This window comes from Oncorhynchus kisutch, linkage group LG26, assembly GCF_002021735.2.
Source record: "Oncorhynchus kisutch isolate 150728-3 linkage group LG26, Okis_V2, whole genome shotgun sequence".
In the NCBI taxonomy this organism is placed as follows: Eukaryota; Metazoa; Chordata; class Actinopteri; order Salmoniformes; family Salmonidae; genus Oncorhynchus; species Oncorhynchus kisutch.
In genome coordinates, this window is record NC_034199.2 from 33,245,792 (window position 1) to 33,261,313 (window position 15,522).

A 15,522-nucleotide genomic window follows, 5' to 3' on the forward strand; every position below is an offset into this window, starting at 1 on the left:
GAGAGAGAGAGAGAGAGAGAGGAGAGATAGAGAGAGAGAGTGACAGAGAGAGAGAGACACAGAGACACAGATACACGGACAGAGAGATTGCCCAAATTTATGTTCATTTATTTTTAACTTTTTGCACATCGTTACAACACTGTATGACATTTTAAATGTCATTATTCTTTTGGAACTTCTGTGAGTGTAATGTTTACTGTTCATTTCTATTGTTTATTTCACTTTTGTTTATTATCTTCTTCACTTGTTTCATATGTTTCGTTTCCCATGCCAATAAAGCCCTTGAATTGAATTGAGAGAGAGAGAGAGACAGAGAGAGGGAGAGAGAGAGAGACAAATTTGACCCCAATAACAATTGTGGGATATGCATAAACAGCAATGTTGGGAAAATCCTCTGCATTATCATTAAAGCAGACTCTAACATTTCCTCAGTGAAAGAAATGAACTGAGCAAATGTCAAATATTATTATTGTACTACCGACGTTTGCACCCTGCACACCCTAAATGACAAACACACCAAAACAAAGACAAGGTCTTCTCATGCGTTACTGATTTCAAAAAAGCTTCTACAACCACCTAAAAGGATATCATGAGAAAACAAAAACATCATTACTTGACACATTGGAAAGAATTAACAAAAAAACGGAGTAAACTAGAATGCTATTTGGCTCTAAAAAGAGAGTACATAGTGGCAGAATACCTGACCACTGTGACTGACCCAACATGAAGGAAAACTTTGACTATGTACAGACTCAGTGATCATAGCCATACTATTGAGAGAGGCCTGGCTCTCAAGGGAAGACTGGCTATGTGAAAAATTAGTTAGAAACTGAGCTGCGCTTCCTAACCTCCTGCCAAATGTATGACCATATTAGAGACACATATTTCCCTCAGATTACAGAGACCCACAAATAATTCTAAAACAAATTCAATTGTGATAAACTCCCAAATATCTATTGGGTGAAATACCAGTGTGCCATCACAGCAGCAAGATGTGTGACCTGTTGTCACAAGAAAAGGTCAACCAGTGAAGAACAAACACCGTTTCTAAATACAACCCACATTTATGTCTATTTATTTTCTCTTTTGTAATTGAACTATTTGCACATCATTACAACACTGTATATAGACATAGTAGTTCCTTTGGAACTTCTGTGAGTGTAATGTTTACTGTTCATTTTATATTGTTTCAATTTGTTCATGATCTATTTCACTTGCTTTGGCAATGTAAGCACACGTTTCCCACGCCAATAAAGCCCTTTGAATTGAAGAGAGAGAGAGAGACTGACTGACTATAGGAAACTCACAGCTTTGACACTGGTCCTCCTTGGGGCCCCAACAGCGACCGTTACAGGATTTGTGACACTTCTGGCCTGTGGACAAGAACATAAACGTATACTGTTACACCAAGTACGCACACATCCATGATACAAAAACACCACCAATTTAACACACTTCTCTACCAAGAACCTGGTAATGACGGGCATTTTTCAAAACCCAACGTGAGTCTCTTTTGTACATGGTCCTTCGAGATGGGTAAAAACATTTGACCTAAAACAAGAGTTGTTTGCAGAGAGAGAGAATGTTAGATATGCTATAATCATCGTAATCACTATCATCTTACTAGATTCTTTACCAAGCACCAGGTAATATCTGATATGGCTATGAAGATTGCAACAGAGTGACACAATGTACTCTACTGTTTTGTTTCCTTAATGGTAGACGATTTGACGCTGCCACGAGTAGCACCAGAGATATCGAGATGAGCGAGATGTAAGACTTCGCTCTCACACAGTCACACACAGTATCTGCACTTGTGCACGGGTTCGCTACACGCTGCTTCAGCGTGGTAGCGATGGGATCAAAACAGTGGAGAAGCTGAGTCTACCTTTAATGAATTACAGAGTGTTCTCTCATTAACGACTGCTGCAGTGGAGAGAGACAGCAGCAGTAGCACCTAGCTAGACACTCTGCTGTTATATCAGTGTTAGCTGTGTTTTAGAGGGCTTCATTGACTGCCTGGTAATTGCAGTGTGAGGCAGGATGAGTGCTGGAGTTGTGTGTTCCAGTTCAGTTAAGAGCAATTACATTGAAGCCTGACACTTTCTCTCTGACATTTCTATCTACATCCTCTCCCATCCCTTCCACTCTCCCTCTCTCATCCCTCCCTATCTCCATCTATCCATGACACTCTCTGACTTTCCATCACCTGCCCTTTGCTACCCTTCCTTCCCTCCCTCACGTCCTTGCTCCCTCGCTCCCTACTTATATGATAATTGGGTAAGCTTGGGAGATGGGGACAACGATAACATATGTACAGTGGGGCAAAAAAGTATTTAGTCAGCCACCAATTGTGCAAGTTCTCCCACTTAAAGATGAGAGAGGCCTGTAATTTTCAGCATAGGTACAATTCAACTATGAAAGACAAAATGAGAAAAAAAATCCAGAAAATCACATTTTAGGATTTTTTATGAATTTATTTGCAAATTATGGTGGAAAATAAGTATTTGGTCACCTACACACAAGCAAGATTTCTGGCTCTCACAGACCTGTAACTTCTTCTTTCCTGTCCTCCATTCGTTACCTGTATTAATGGCACCCGTTTGAACTTGTTATCAGTATATATCAAGGGGCGGTAGGGTAGCCTAGTGGTTAGAGCGTTGGACTAGTAACTGAAAGGTTGCAAGTTCAAATCCCGAGCTGATAAGCTACAAATCTGTCATTCTGCCCCTGAACAACCCACTGTTCCTAGGCCGTCATTGAAAATAAGAATTTGTTCTTAACTGACTTGCCTAGTAAAATAAAGGTACATTTTTTTATTTTTTATTAAAGACACCTGTCCACAACCTCGAACAGTCACTCCAGACAATGGCCAAGACCGAAGAGCTGTCAAAAGACACCAGAAACAAGATTGTAGACCTGCACCAGGCTGGGAAGACTGAATCTGCAATAGGTAAGCAGGTTGGTTTGAAGAAATCAACTGTGGGAGCAATTATTAGGAAATGGAAGACATACAAGACCACTGATAATCTCCCTTTCACCTCATCCAAATGCTCTCTAGCAAAAAATCAAGTGAAAAATCAGAAATATGTATTATAATAAAAAATAAAAATGTTTTCACAAAAGTAGTGCACTGGGCCTTTACTAGTATTTGCGGACCGATATAGACGTCTATAACGCGGGCAAAAACATATTTTCAGCAACTCCTCTTTGGCAAGAAAGGTAGTTGTATAATTAAGAACAGTATTTTACAGGATTTAATAGTTGGAATTGTAAGAGTTGATGCCGTGACCCTTTCTCTGTTATTTCAATTCTAATGGGATGCAGAAAGAACAAAAACCCTGTTCTCAAACATTTACATCGAAAGGTGCAAAGTTATGGGCAAAGACACAAAACATTTACATCAAATTACATTTCTTGATCAAATAACATGGAAAACATCCACTTTTTGTGCAGTATTAATTTACCATCCTTACAAACCACTTCATGTTAAATGTACTGTACATGACTGCATTGTACATAGGCTGGTAATCTAGGTTTGTACCTGTAGACTTTCCATCACCATGAGGAAAAACAACGACCAATACAGTAATTGAGTACAATGTTAGGGTTGTGAGTTTGATTCCCAAGGGGGACCAGGATGACAATTTCAGTTTTGACATAGTTTGCATTTGCAAAGTATTTCAAGAAACTGGAAAACATATATCAAGCAAGTATTTTTATAATCCACACGTATTATCAGATGAACTTTTTCTGTTTTGGATAGATAATTATCAGACTCAATATACAAATACTGGTAAACACTCTAACGCATTTTGTTAGTGCTCTTGGCCTTAACTAGTTGTGTATTAGCCGACCAATACAGACGTCTTCAGACGGCGGATAAAGAATCGCAGCACAGTGACACAACCCAACCACAAACTACTACCGCGGCTATGCACAGGGAAAATGACCAATGCTGACTGCAATGCTTCCCACAGTTCTGTCAAGTTGACCTGATGTCCTAAGGGGTGGGGCACCATTCTGATACACACAGGAAATTGTTGTGCATGAAAAACCCATCAGCATTCACCTGTATATGCCCCTCCTGTATAGCAACCCCCCCCACCCCCATATATACCCCTCTGTACACCCCCCGTATAGCTCCCGCATATCCCCCTCTATATCCTCTTCCGTATAACCCTTCCCATATATCCTCCTGGTATATTCCCCTCATGTGTATCCCCCGTGTATAGCCCCTCCAGTATACCCCCCTCTATATCCCCCTTGTATATCCCCCCTCTCTATATATCACCCCGTATATCCCGCCCTGTATTCCCCCGTATATCTCCCAGTTGCATATCCCCCCGTATATCCCCCTCATATATCCATCCGTATATCCCCCTTCCTGTATATCCCCCTGTATATCTCCCTTTTGTATCCCCCTTCCTGTATATCCCCCTGTATATCTCCCTTTTGTATCGCCCCTCCTGTATATCCCCCTGTATATCTCCCTTTTGTATCCCCCTTCCTGTATATCCCCATGTATATCTCCCTTTTGTATCGCCCCTCCTGTATATCCCCCTGTATATCTCCCTTTTGTATCCCCCTTCCTGTATATCCCCCTGTATATCTCCCTTTTGTATCGCCCCTCCTGTATATCCCCCTGTATATCTCCCTTTTGTATCGCTCCTCCTGTATATCCCCCTGTATATCTCCCTTTTGTATCGCCCCTCCTGTATATCCCCCTGTATATCTCCCTTTTGTATCGCTCCTCCTGTATATCCCCTGTATATCTCCCTTTTGTATCGCCCCTCCTGTATATCCCCCTGTATATCTCCCTTTTGTATCCCCCTTCCTGTATATCCCCCTGTATATCTCCCTTTTGTATCGCCCCTCCTGTATATCCCCCTGTATATCTCCCTTTTTGTATCCCCCTTCCTGTATATCCCCCTGTATATCTCCCTTTTGTATCGCCCCTCCTGTATATCCCCCTGTATATCTCCCTTTTGTATCCCCCTTCCTGTATATCCCCCTGTATATCTCCCTTTTGTATCGCCCCTCCTGTATATCCCCCTGTATATCTCCCTTTTGTATCGCCCCCCCCCCCCCTGTATATCCCCCTGTATATCTCCCTTTTGTATCGCTCCTCCTGTATATCCCCCTGTATATCTCCCTTTTGTATCGCCCCTCCTGTATATCCCCCTGTATATCTCCCTTTTGTATCGCTCCTCCTGTATATCCCCCTGTATATCTCCCTTTTGTATCGCCCCTCCTGTATATCCCCCTGTATATCTCCCTTTTGTATCCCCCTTCCTGTATATCCCCCTGTATATCTCCCTTTTGTATCGCTCCTCCTGTATATCCCCCTGTATATCTCCCTTTTGTATCGCCCCTCCTGTATATCCCCCTGTATATCTCCCTTTTGTATCCCCCTTCCTGTATATCCCCCTGTATATCTCCCTTTTGTATCGCCCCTCCTGTATATCCCCCTGTATATCTCCCTTTTTGTATCCCCCTTCCTGTATATCCCCCTGTATATCTCCCTTTTGTATCGCCCCTCCTGTATATCCCCCTGTATATCTCCCTTTTGTATCCCCCTTCCTGTATATCCCCCTGTATATCTCCCTTTTGTATCGCCCCTCCTGTATATCCCCCTGTATATCTCCCTTTTGTATCGCCCCCCCCCCCCCCCTGTATATCCCCCTGTATATCTCCCTTTTGAATCCCCCCTCCTGTATATCTCCCTTTTGTATCGCCCCCTCCTGTATATCTCCCTTTTGTATCGCCCCCCCCTGTATATCCCCCTGTATATCTCCCTTTTGTATCGCCCCCTCCTGTATATCTCCCTTTTGTATCGCCCCCCCTTGTATATCCCCCTGTATATCTCCCTTTTGTATCGCCCCCCCCCCCCTGTATATCCCCCTGTATATCTCCCTTTTGTATCCCCCCTCCTGTATATCCCCCTGTATATCTCCCTTTTGTATCGCCCCCCCCCCTGTATATCCCCCTGTATATCTCCCTTTTGTATCGCCCCCCCTGTATATCCCCCTGTATATCTCCCTTTTGTATCCCCCCTCCTGTATATCTCCCTTTTGTATCGCCCCTCCTGTATATCCCCCTTGTATATCGCCCCTGCATTCCTCCCTGTATATGTATATATCCCACTTGTAGATCTCCCCCTGTATATCCCCCCACATAGCCACCTCGTATATCAACCTCGTATATCCCCCCGTTTATCCCCCCTGTATATCCCACCGTCCAGTATAACCCCCCTGTATATGCCCCCCATATTTACATTGCATACATTGCACCCGTTTACCCCTCTACATATATCCCCCCATGTATATACCCCCCTGTATATGCCCATGTAATGTTCGTCGTCGATCGAACCAATTTGCAGCGTCGTAAGCGTCCATAATTTCATAAGAAAAACTGAACACTACAAAATACAAAACAACAACGTGAAACAAACAAAACAGTCCCGTGTGGCTCAAACACAAACACGGAAAATAAACACCCACAACTCAAAAGTGAAACCAGGCTATCTAAGTATGATTCTCAATCAGGGACAACGATTGACAGCTGCCTCTGATTGAGAACCATACTAGGCCGAACACAGAAATCCCAAATTATAGAAAAACGAACATAGACAACACACCCAACTCACCCCCTGACCATACTAAAACAAAGATATAATAACAGAACTAAGGTCAGAACGTGACAGCCCCCTGAAATCCCTACTGTATTACTCCTCCAGTTTCCCCCTTCGTATCCTCCTGTATAACCCCTCCCATATATCCCTTCCCATATATCCCACCATATATCCCCCCTGTATATCCCCCCTCTCTAAAGTTGAAGTCGGAAGATTACATACACTTAGGTTGGAGTCATTAAAACTAGTTTTTCAACCACTCCACAAATTTCTTGTTAACAAACTATAGTTTTGGCAAGTCGGTTAGGACATTTACTTTGTGCATGGCAAGTAATTTTTCCCAAAATTGTTTACAGACAATTGTTTACAAATAATTTCACTTAATAATTCAATGAATCACAATTCCAGTGGGTCAGACGTTTACATACACTAAGTTGACTGAGCCTTTAAACAGCTCAGAAAATTCCAGAAAATGATGTCATGGCTATAGAAGCTTCTGATAGGCTAATTGACATAATTTGAGTCAATTGGAGGTGTACCTGTGGAAGTATTTCAAGGCCTACCACGTTGATCTGTACAAACAATAGTGCGCAAGTATAAACACAATGGGACAACGCAGCCGTCATACCACTCAGGAAGGAGATGCTTTGTGCAAATCAATCCCAGAACAACAGCAAAGGACCTTGTGAAGTTGCTGGAGGAAACAGGTACAAAAGTATCGATATCCACAGTAAAACGAGTCCAATATCGACTTAACCTGAAAGGCCACTCAGCAAGGATGAAGCCACTGCTCCAAAACTGCCATAAAAAAGCCAGACTACGGTTTGCAACTGCACATGGGGACAAAGATCGTACTTTTTGGAGAAATGTCCGCAGGTCTGATGAAACAAAAATAGAACTGTTTGGCCATAATGACCATCATTATGTTTGGAGGAAAAAGGGGGAAGCTTGCAATCCGAATAACACCATCCCAACCATGAAGCACGGGGGTGGCAGCATCATGTTGTGGGGGTGCTTTGCTGCAGGAGGGACTGCTGCACTTAACAAAGTAGGTGGCATCATGAGGAATGAAAATTATGTGGATATATTGAAGCAACATCTCAAGACATCCGTCAGAAAGCTTGTGGAAAGCTCCCTGAAACGTTTGACCCAAGTTAAACAATTTAAAGGCAATGCTACCAAATAGTAATTGAGTGTATGTAAACGTCTGTCCCACTGGGAATGTGATGAAAGAAATAAAAGCTGAAATAAAGCATTCTCTCTACTATTATTCTGGCATTTCACATTTTTTAAATAAAGTGGTGATCCTAACTGACCCAAGAAAGGGAATTTTTACTAGGATTAAATGTCAGGAATTGTGAAAAACTGAGTTTAAATGTATTTGGCTAAGGTGTATGTCAACTTCCAACTTCAACTGTTTCATCCCCGTATATCCCGCCCTTTTTATCCACACACTGTATATTTACCCCTCTGTATATCCCCCTGTATATCTCCCACTTGTATCTCCCTTCCATATATCCCCCTTATATATCTCCCTGTATGTCGCTCCCTCCTGTACCCCCCCTTTATATCTCCCCCGGCATATCCCCCTGTATATCTCCCAGTTGTATCTCCCTTCCATATATCCCCCTTATATATCCCCCTGTATGTCGCTCCCTCCTGTACCCCCCCTTTATATCTCCCCCGGTATATCCCGCCCTTTATACCCTCCATGTATATCCCCCTGTATATCTCCCACTTGTATCTCCCTTCCATATATCCCCCTTATATATCCCCCTGTATGTCCCTCCCTCCTGTACCCCCCCCCCCTTTATATCTCCCCCGGTATATCCCGCCCTTTGTACCCTCCCTGTATATCCCCCTGTACATTCTCCGCTGTATACCCCCCGCATATCCCCCCATACATCCACTCCCATATAACCCTTCCCATTTATCCCCCCATATATGTCCCAGGGAATATACTCAACCAGTATAGCCCCTCAGGGATAACCCCCCCCCCCCCCCCTCTGTAGATCTCCCCCTGTATATCCCATTATTTTATCCCCAGCCTGTATATTTCTCCCCCTGTATATCCCATTATTTTTATCCCCAGCCTGTATATTTCTCCCCCTGTATATCCCATTATTTTTATCCCCAGCCTGTATATTTCTCCCCCTGTATATCCCATTATTTTTATCCCCAGCCTGTATATTTCTCCCTCTGTAGATCTCCCCCTGTATATCCCATTATTTTTATCCCCAGCCTGTATATTTCTCCCTCTGTATATCCCACCTGTACATCCCCCCATATATCCTCCACTTATACTGTAAATCGACCCCCATATATATCGCCCTTGTACATCCCCCATGTATATTCCCCCTGTATATCTCCGCCTTGTACATCCCCCCATATATCCTCCACTTATACTGTATATCGACCCCCATATATATCCCCCCTGTATGTCCCCCCTCCTGTATATATCCCACTTGTACATCCCTCTCGTATATCCCATCCTTGTACCCCCCTGTATATCCCCCTGTATATCCCCCATGTATATCCTCTGCTGTATATCCCCCCTGTATATCCCCCCTATATATCCCCCCTGTATATCCCCCTGTATATCCTCTGCTGTATATCCCCCTGTATATCCCCCGCTGTATATACCCCATATTTATCCTCTGCTGTATATCCCTCCTGTATATCCCCCCTATATATCCCACTGTATATCCCCCTGTATATCCCCCCTATATATCCCCCTATATATCCTCCCTGTATATCTCCCCTGTATATCCCCCCTGTATATCCTCCGCTGTATACCCCCCTGTATATCCCCCCTGTATAACCCACCCTGTATATCCTCTGCTGTATATCCCCCCTATATACCCCCCCTGTATATCCCTCCTGTATATCCCCCCTGTATATCCTCTGCTGTATATCCCCCCTGTATATCCCCCCTGTATATCCTCCGCTGTATATCCCCCCTGTATATCCTCTGCTGTATATCCCCCCTGTATATCCCCCCTATATATCCCCCGCTGTATATCCCCCCTGTATATCCCCCTGTATATCCTCTGCTGTATATCCCCCTGTATATCCTCTGCTGTATATCCCCATGTATATCCCCCCATGTATATCCCCCGCTGTATATCCTCTGCTGTATATCCCCACGTATATCCTCCCTGTATATCCCCCCTATATATTCCCCCTGTATATCCCCCCAGTATATCCTCCGCTGTATATCCCCCCCTGTATATCCCCCCTGTATATCCTCAGCTGTATATCCCCCCTGTATATCCCCCTGTATATCCTCTGCTGTATATCCCCCTGTATATCCCCCGCTGTATATCCCCATGTATATCCTCCGCTGTATATCCTCCGCTGTATATCCTCTGCTGTATATCCCCACGTATATCCTCCCTGTATATCCCCCCTATATATTCCCCCTGTATATCCCCCCAGTATATCCTCCACTGTATATCCCCCCATGTATATCCCCCCTGTATATCCTCTGCTGTATATCCCCCCTGTATATCCTCCGCTGTATATCCCCCCTGTATATCCTCTGCTGTATATCCCCCCTATATATCCCCCCTGTATATCCCCCCTATATATCCCCCGCTGTATATCCCCCCTGTATATCCCCACTGTATATCCCCCTGTATATCCTCTGCTGTATATCCCCCTGTATATCCCCCGCTGTATATCCCCCATGTATATCCTCCGCTGTATATCCCCCCTATATATCCCCCCTGTATATCCCCCCTATATATCCCCCGCTGTATATCCCCCCTGTATATCCCCACTGTATATCCCCCTGTATATCCTCTGCTGTATATCCCCCTGTATATCCCCCGCTGTATATCCCCCATGTATATCCTCCGCTGTATATCCTCCGCTGTATATCCCCCTGTATATCCTCCCTGTATATCCCCCCTATATATTCCCCCTGTATATCCCCCCAGTATATCCTCCGCTGTATATCCCCCCCTGTATATCCCCCCTGTATATCCCCCATATTTATCCTCTGCTGTATATCCCCCTGTATATCCCCCTGTATATCCCCCTGTATATCCCCCCTATATATCCCCCCTGTATATCCCCCGCTGTATATCCCCCCTGTATATCCCCCCCTGTATATCCCCCCATATTTATCCTATGCTGTATATCCCCCCCTGTATATCCCCCCTGTATATCCCCCTATATATCCCCCTGTATATCCCCCTGTATATCCCCCCTGTATATCCCCCATATTTATCCTCTGCTGTATATCCCTCCTGTATATCCCCCCTATATATATCCCTCTGTATATCCTCCCTGTATATCTCCCCTGTATATCCCCCCTGTATACCCCCCTGTATATCCCCCCTATATATTCCCCTGTTTATACCACCCTGTATATCCTCTGCTGTATATCCCCCCTATTTACCCCCCCTGTATATCTCTGCTGTATATCCCCCCTGTATATCCTCCGCTGTATATCCCCCCTGTATATCCCCCCTGTATATCCTCTGCTGTATATCCCCCCTGTATATCCTCCGCTGTATATCCCCCCTGTATATCCTCTGCTGTATATCCCCCCTGTATATCCCCCCTATATTTCCCCCCTGTATATCCTCCGCTGTATATCCCCCCTGTAGATCTCTTTCTGTTCTTGTGAAAACCATCCAGTAAAAAGGCGACAGACAGGATCATTGGTGACGTCATTTCCGGTCACAACTTGCAGACTTGTTTACGAGTTGCTGAGCGTTTTGTTGCCAACCTATTTTGCTACCTGACAACTACACGGTTTTTACTTTTTAATTACCGTTTATATTTTAGTTTTTTTCCCTCAACTTTTTCACTCCAGACGCTTTATCTGGACACGTTTCGTCAGGACCTCCAACAGCCGAAGCTAAGTAGTAACATTAACATGATGCCTTCTAATTGCGGTCGCTGTACTCATAATATACAGGAGAACGATCGCCTTACGGCGAGGATAGCTGTGCTACAAGCCCAGCTTCAGACGCAATCGTTAGGCAAGGGTAATTTCAGTGTAGGAAAGGGTGAAACAGCGTCTGTGCCACCAGTAAGTACAGATAGTATTATAAATCCCCTGGCACAGTCCCCGCAGCCGGACAACTTTCTCACGGTTTCTGGAAGGAAATGCTGTAGGAATGCTCAACCGGTGTCGCTCATCCAGCCGACAGAAACTTTCAACCGGTTTTCCCCATTAAGCAGCGAGTCGGAGTCAGAGGCCGAGTCTTCTCTGGTCTCTACTCCTCCCGTTACGGGGTCTGAGACACCGAAGCTTCCCACCATTAGCTCTGACAAATTGAAAACTCTAGTCATTGGCGACTCCATTACCCGCAGTATTAGACTTAAAATGAATCATCCAGCGATCATACACTGTTTACCAGGGGGCAGGGCTACCGACGTTAAGGCTAATCTGAAGATGGTGCTGGCTAAAGCTAAAACTGGCGAGGGTAGAGAGTATATAGATATTGTTATCCACGTCGGCACCAACGATGTTAGGATGAAACAGTCAGAGATCACCAAGCGCAACACAGCTTCTGCGTGTAAATCAGCTAGAAAGATGTGTCGGTATCGAGTAATTGTCTCTGGCCCCCTCCCAGTTAGGGGGAGTGATGAGCTCTACAGCAGAGTCTCACAACTCAATCGCTGGTTGAAAACTGTTTTCTGCCCCTCCCAAAAGATAGAATTTGTAGATAATTGGCCCTCTTTCTGGGACTCACCCACAAACAGGACCAAGCCTGGCCTGCTGAGGAGTGACGGACTCCATCCTAGCTGGTGGGGTGCTCTCATCTTATCTATGAACATAGACAGGGCTCTAACTCTTCTAGCTCCACAATGAAATAGGGTGCAGGCCAGGCAGCAGGCTGTTAGCCAGCCTGCCAGCATAGTGGAGTCTGCCACTAGCACAGTCAGTGTAGTCAGCTCAGCTATCACCATTGAGACCGTGTATGTGCCTCGACCTAGGTTGGGCAAAACTAAACATGGCGGTGTTCGCCGTAGCAATCTCACTAGGATAAAGACCACCTCCATTCCTGTCATTATTGAAAGAGATCATAATACATCACATCTCAAAATAGGGCTACTTAATGTTAGATCCCTTACTTCAAAGGCAATTATAGTCAATGAACTAATCACTGATCATAATCTTGATGTGATTGGCCTGACTGAAACATGGCTTAAGCCTGATGAATTTACTGTGTTAAATGAGGCCTCACCTCCTGGCTACACTAGTGACCATATCCCCCATGCATCCAGCAAAGGCGGAGGTGTTGCTAACATTTACGATGGCAAATTTCAATTTACAAAAAAAAATTGACGTTTTCATCTTTTGAGCTTCTAGTCATGAAATCTATGCAGCCTACTCAATCACTTTTTATAGCTACTGTTTACAGGCCTCCTGGGCCATATACAGCGATCTTCTGTTGAATCTGTCAATTAATGTTAATGGTTGTACAGTCATCTCAAATAAAACTGAGAAGGACCTCGGCGTTACTCTGGACCCTGATCTCTCTTTTGAAGAACATATCAAGTCCATTTCAAGGACAGCTTTTTTCCATCTACGTAACATTGCAAAAATCAGAAACTTTCTGTCCAAAAATGATGCAGAAAAATGTATCCATGCTTTTGTCACTTCTAGGTGAGACTACTGCAATGCTCTATTTTCCGGCTACCCGGATAAAGCACTAAATAAACTTCAGTTAGTGCTAAATACAGCTGCTAGAATCCTGACTAGAACCAAAAAATGTGATCATATTACTCCAGTGCTCTTTCTCTCTTTCTTTCTCTCTCTCGGAGGACCTGAGCCCTAGGACCATGCCCCAGGACTACCTGACATGATGACTCCTTGCTGTCCCCAGTCCACCTGGCCGTGCTGCTGCTCCAGGTTCAACTGTTCTGCCTTATTATTATTGGACCATGCTGGTCATTTATAAACATTTGAACATCTTGGCCATGTTCTGTAATAATCTCCACCCGGCACAGCCAGAAGAGGACTGGCCACCCCACATGTGCTCTCTAATTCTCTCTTCCTCTCTTTCTTTCTCTCTCTCGGAGGACCTGAGCCCTAGGACCATGCCCCAGGACTACCTGACATGATGACTCCTTGCTGTCCCCAGTCCACCTGGCCGTGCTGCTGCTCCAGACTCAACTGTTCTGCCTTATTATTATTATTATTATTCGACCATGCTGGTCATTTATGAACATTTGAACATCTTGGCCATGTTCTGTTATAATCTCCACCCGGCACAGCCAGAAGAGGACTGGCCACCCCACATAGCCTGGTTCCTCTCTTGGTTTCTTCCTAGGTTTTGGCGTTTCTAGGGAGTTTTTCCTAGCCACCGTGCTTCTACACCTGCATTGCTTGCTGTTTGGGGTTTTAGGCTGGGTTTCTGTACAGCACTTTGAGATATCAGCTGATGTACGAAGGGCTATATAAATACATTTGATTTGATTTAGATTTATTTAAGTCAGTAGATGTTTCCTTCTCTTTCATTGATGAGCTACTCACATGTAACACTGCTATTGGTGGGCACCACCAGAGGGCTGACGCGGGCGTTCTTGACGATATCTTGCCAGTGGATGGTGTCTGCATGGCACAGGAACTTATTCTGGTCGACATACACACCGCCTTGTAGGATCTCTGTGGGATAGGAGAAATCACAGAGAAACACATCAGGACAAAGTCCTGACCCATGAATAAAAAGATGCATGCGCACACACACACACACACACACACCCACACACACACACAGAGAGAGGTGTAGTGTGCACCATTAGATATGAGAGAAACAGCTAACGGAGACCTCAGCCCTGACTCCTCCATCCTCCACCAGATATATTTGATGGATGAGGTTTTTAGAAGGTCAGGCAGACAAATCCTTGTCTTATTGCTGTTATTATTAACCATAATCTAGTTTTGTTGTTTTTCCTCTCTCCTCTTCCTCATACCAACAGACACACGCAGACATGCCACGCAGATACACACACACACACACTTGCACGCACAGACACACAAACACACCGCAGCAGACATAAACATAGGAAATAACTATGTTACCCCCCCATGATACCAAATCCATCCAGCCTGGATTTTAACCCACAGCCAGCTAGAGAGAGAGCGAGAGAGAGACAACAACAGTAACACGTTTGTAATTTCATATTTCATCAGGGGAGGGAGGAGAGGATGAGATTATATCCTGAGTCCCAAATGGAACCTATTCACTATGGGCCCTGGTCAAAAGAAGTGCAATAAAGGGAATAGGTTGCAATTTGGGATTCAGCCCATCTTCTAATATTGATCATACTGTCCACCTCAGATCAGAGAGTTTACTGAGGCTGGAGGCGATCCAACCAGTCTCCTCTTTTCACCCCCACTAACTTCCATTCTCACAGTGCAATAGTGTTCTCTGATTGGTTAACAGAGGGCAGCCCTGATTATTCTCATCCTGGGAGTCTTTATCAAACCTATTATAGACTATTCTCAAAGAAAGTCCTTGTCAGACCTAATCCAGACTCCAGCCGAATAAAAAACAAAATAAAACCCCAGCTTGTTGCTAGAAGATTAGCATTATTTACAGAGCTGGCTTTCTCTCTCTCCACAATTGTGTGTGTCAGTGTGTGATGGGGGAGTCTATCTCCCCACAAGCAGATCAGCGATGTACGGTTGAAACAGATGAGCAGTATTCATAACCCCTATGGCTGGCAGAAGCCCCGTAGCAGAGTGTGTGTGTGTGTAACCTAGCAGTGCCCGTAGCAGTCTGATTAAAGCATACTCCACAGATGATTGGAGGTGGTGTTAATATGTTTTCTGCTTCTCTCTACGGGAGGGATGGAACCTGGCACTCATCACGGAAATTAATTCTCAGCCACGCTATGGGAGGGATGGGAGGGAGGGCTCG

At 44.6% G+C, this 15,522-nt stretch overlaps 1 protein-coding gene across 1 annotated transcript in view; it reads right to left on the reverse strand.

Annotated features, from left to right (window-relative positions):
• The window catches only part of LOC109870730 (receptor tyrosine-protein kinase erbB-4), a 532,057-nt gene that overhangs the window by 168,277 nt on the left and 348,258 nt on the right, over positions 1-15,522 (reverse strand). Inside the window, 2 exon segments of the mRNA XM_031805951.1 lie at positions 1,308-1,373; positions 14,133-14,264. Coding sequence (XP_031661811.1) covers positions 1,308-1,373; positions 14,133-14,264 — 198 coding nt within the window.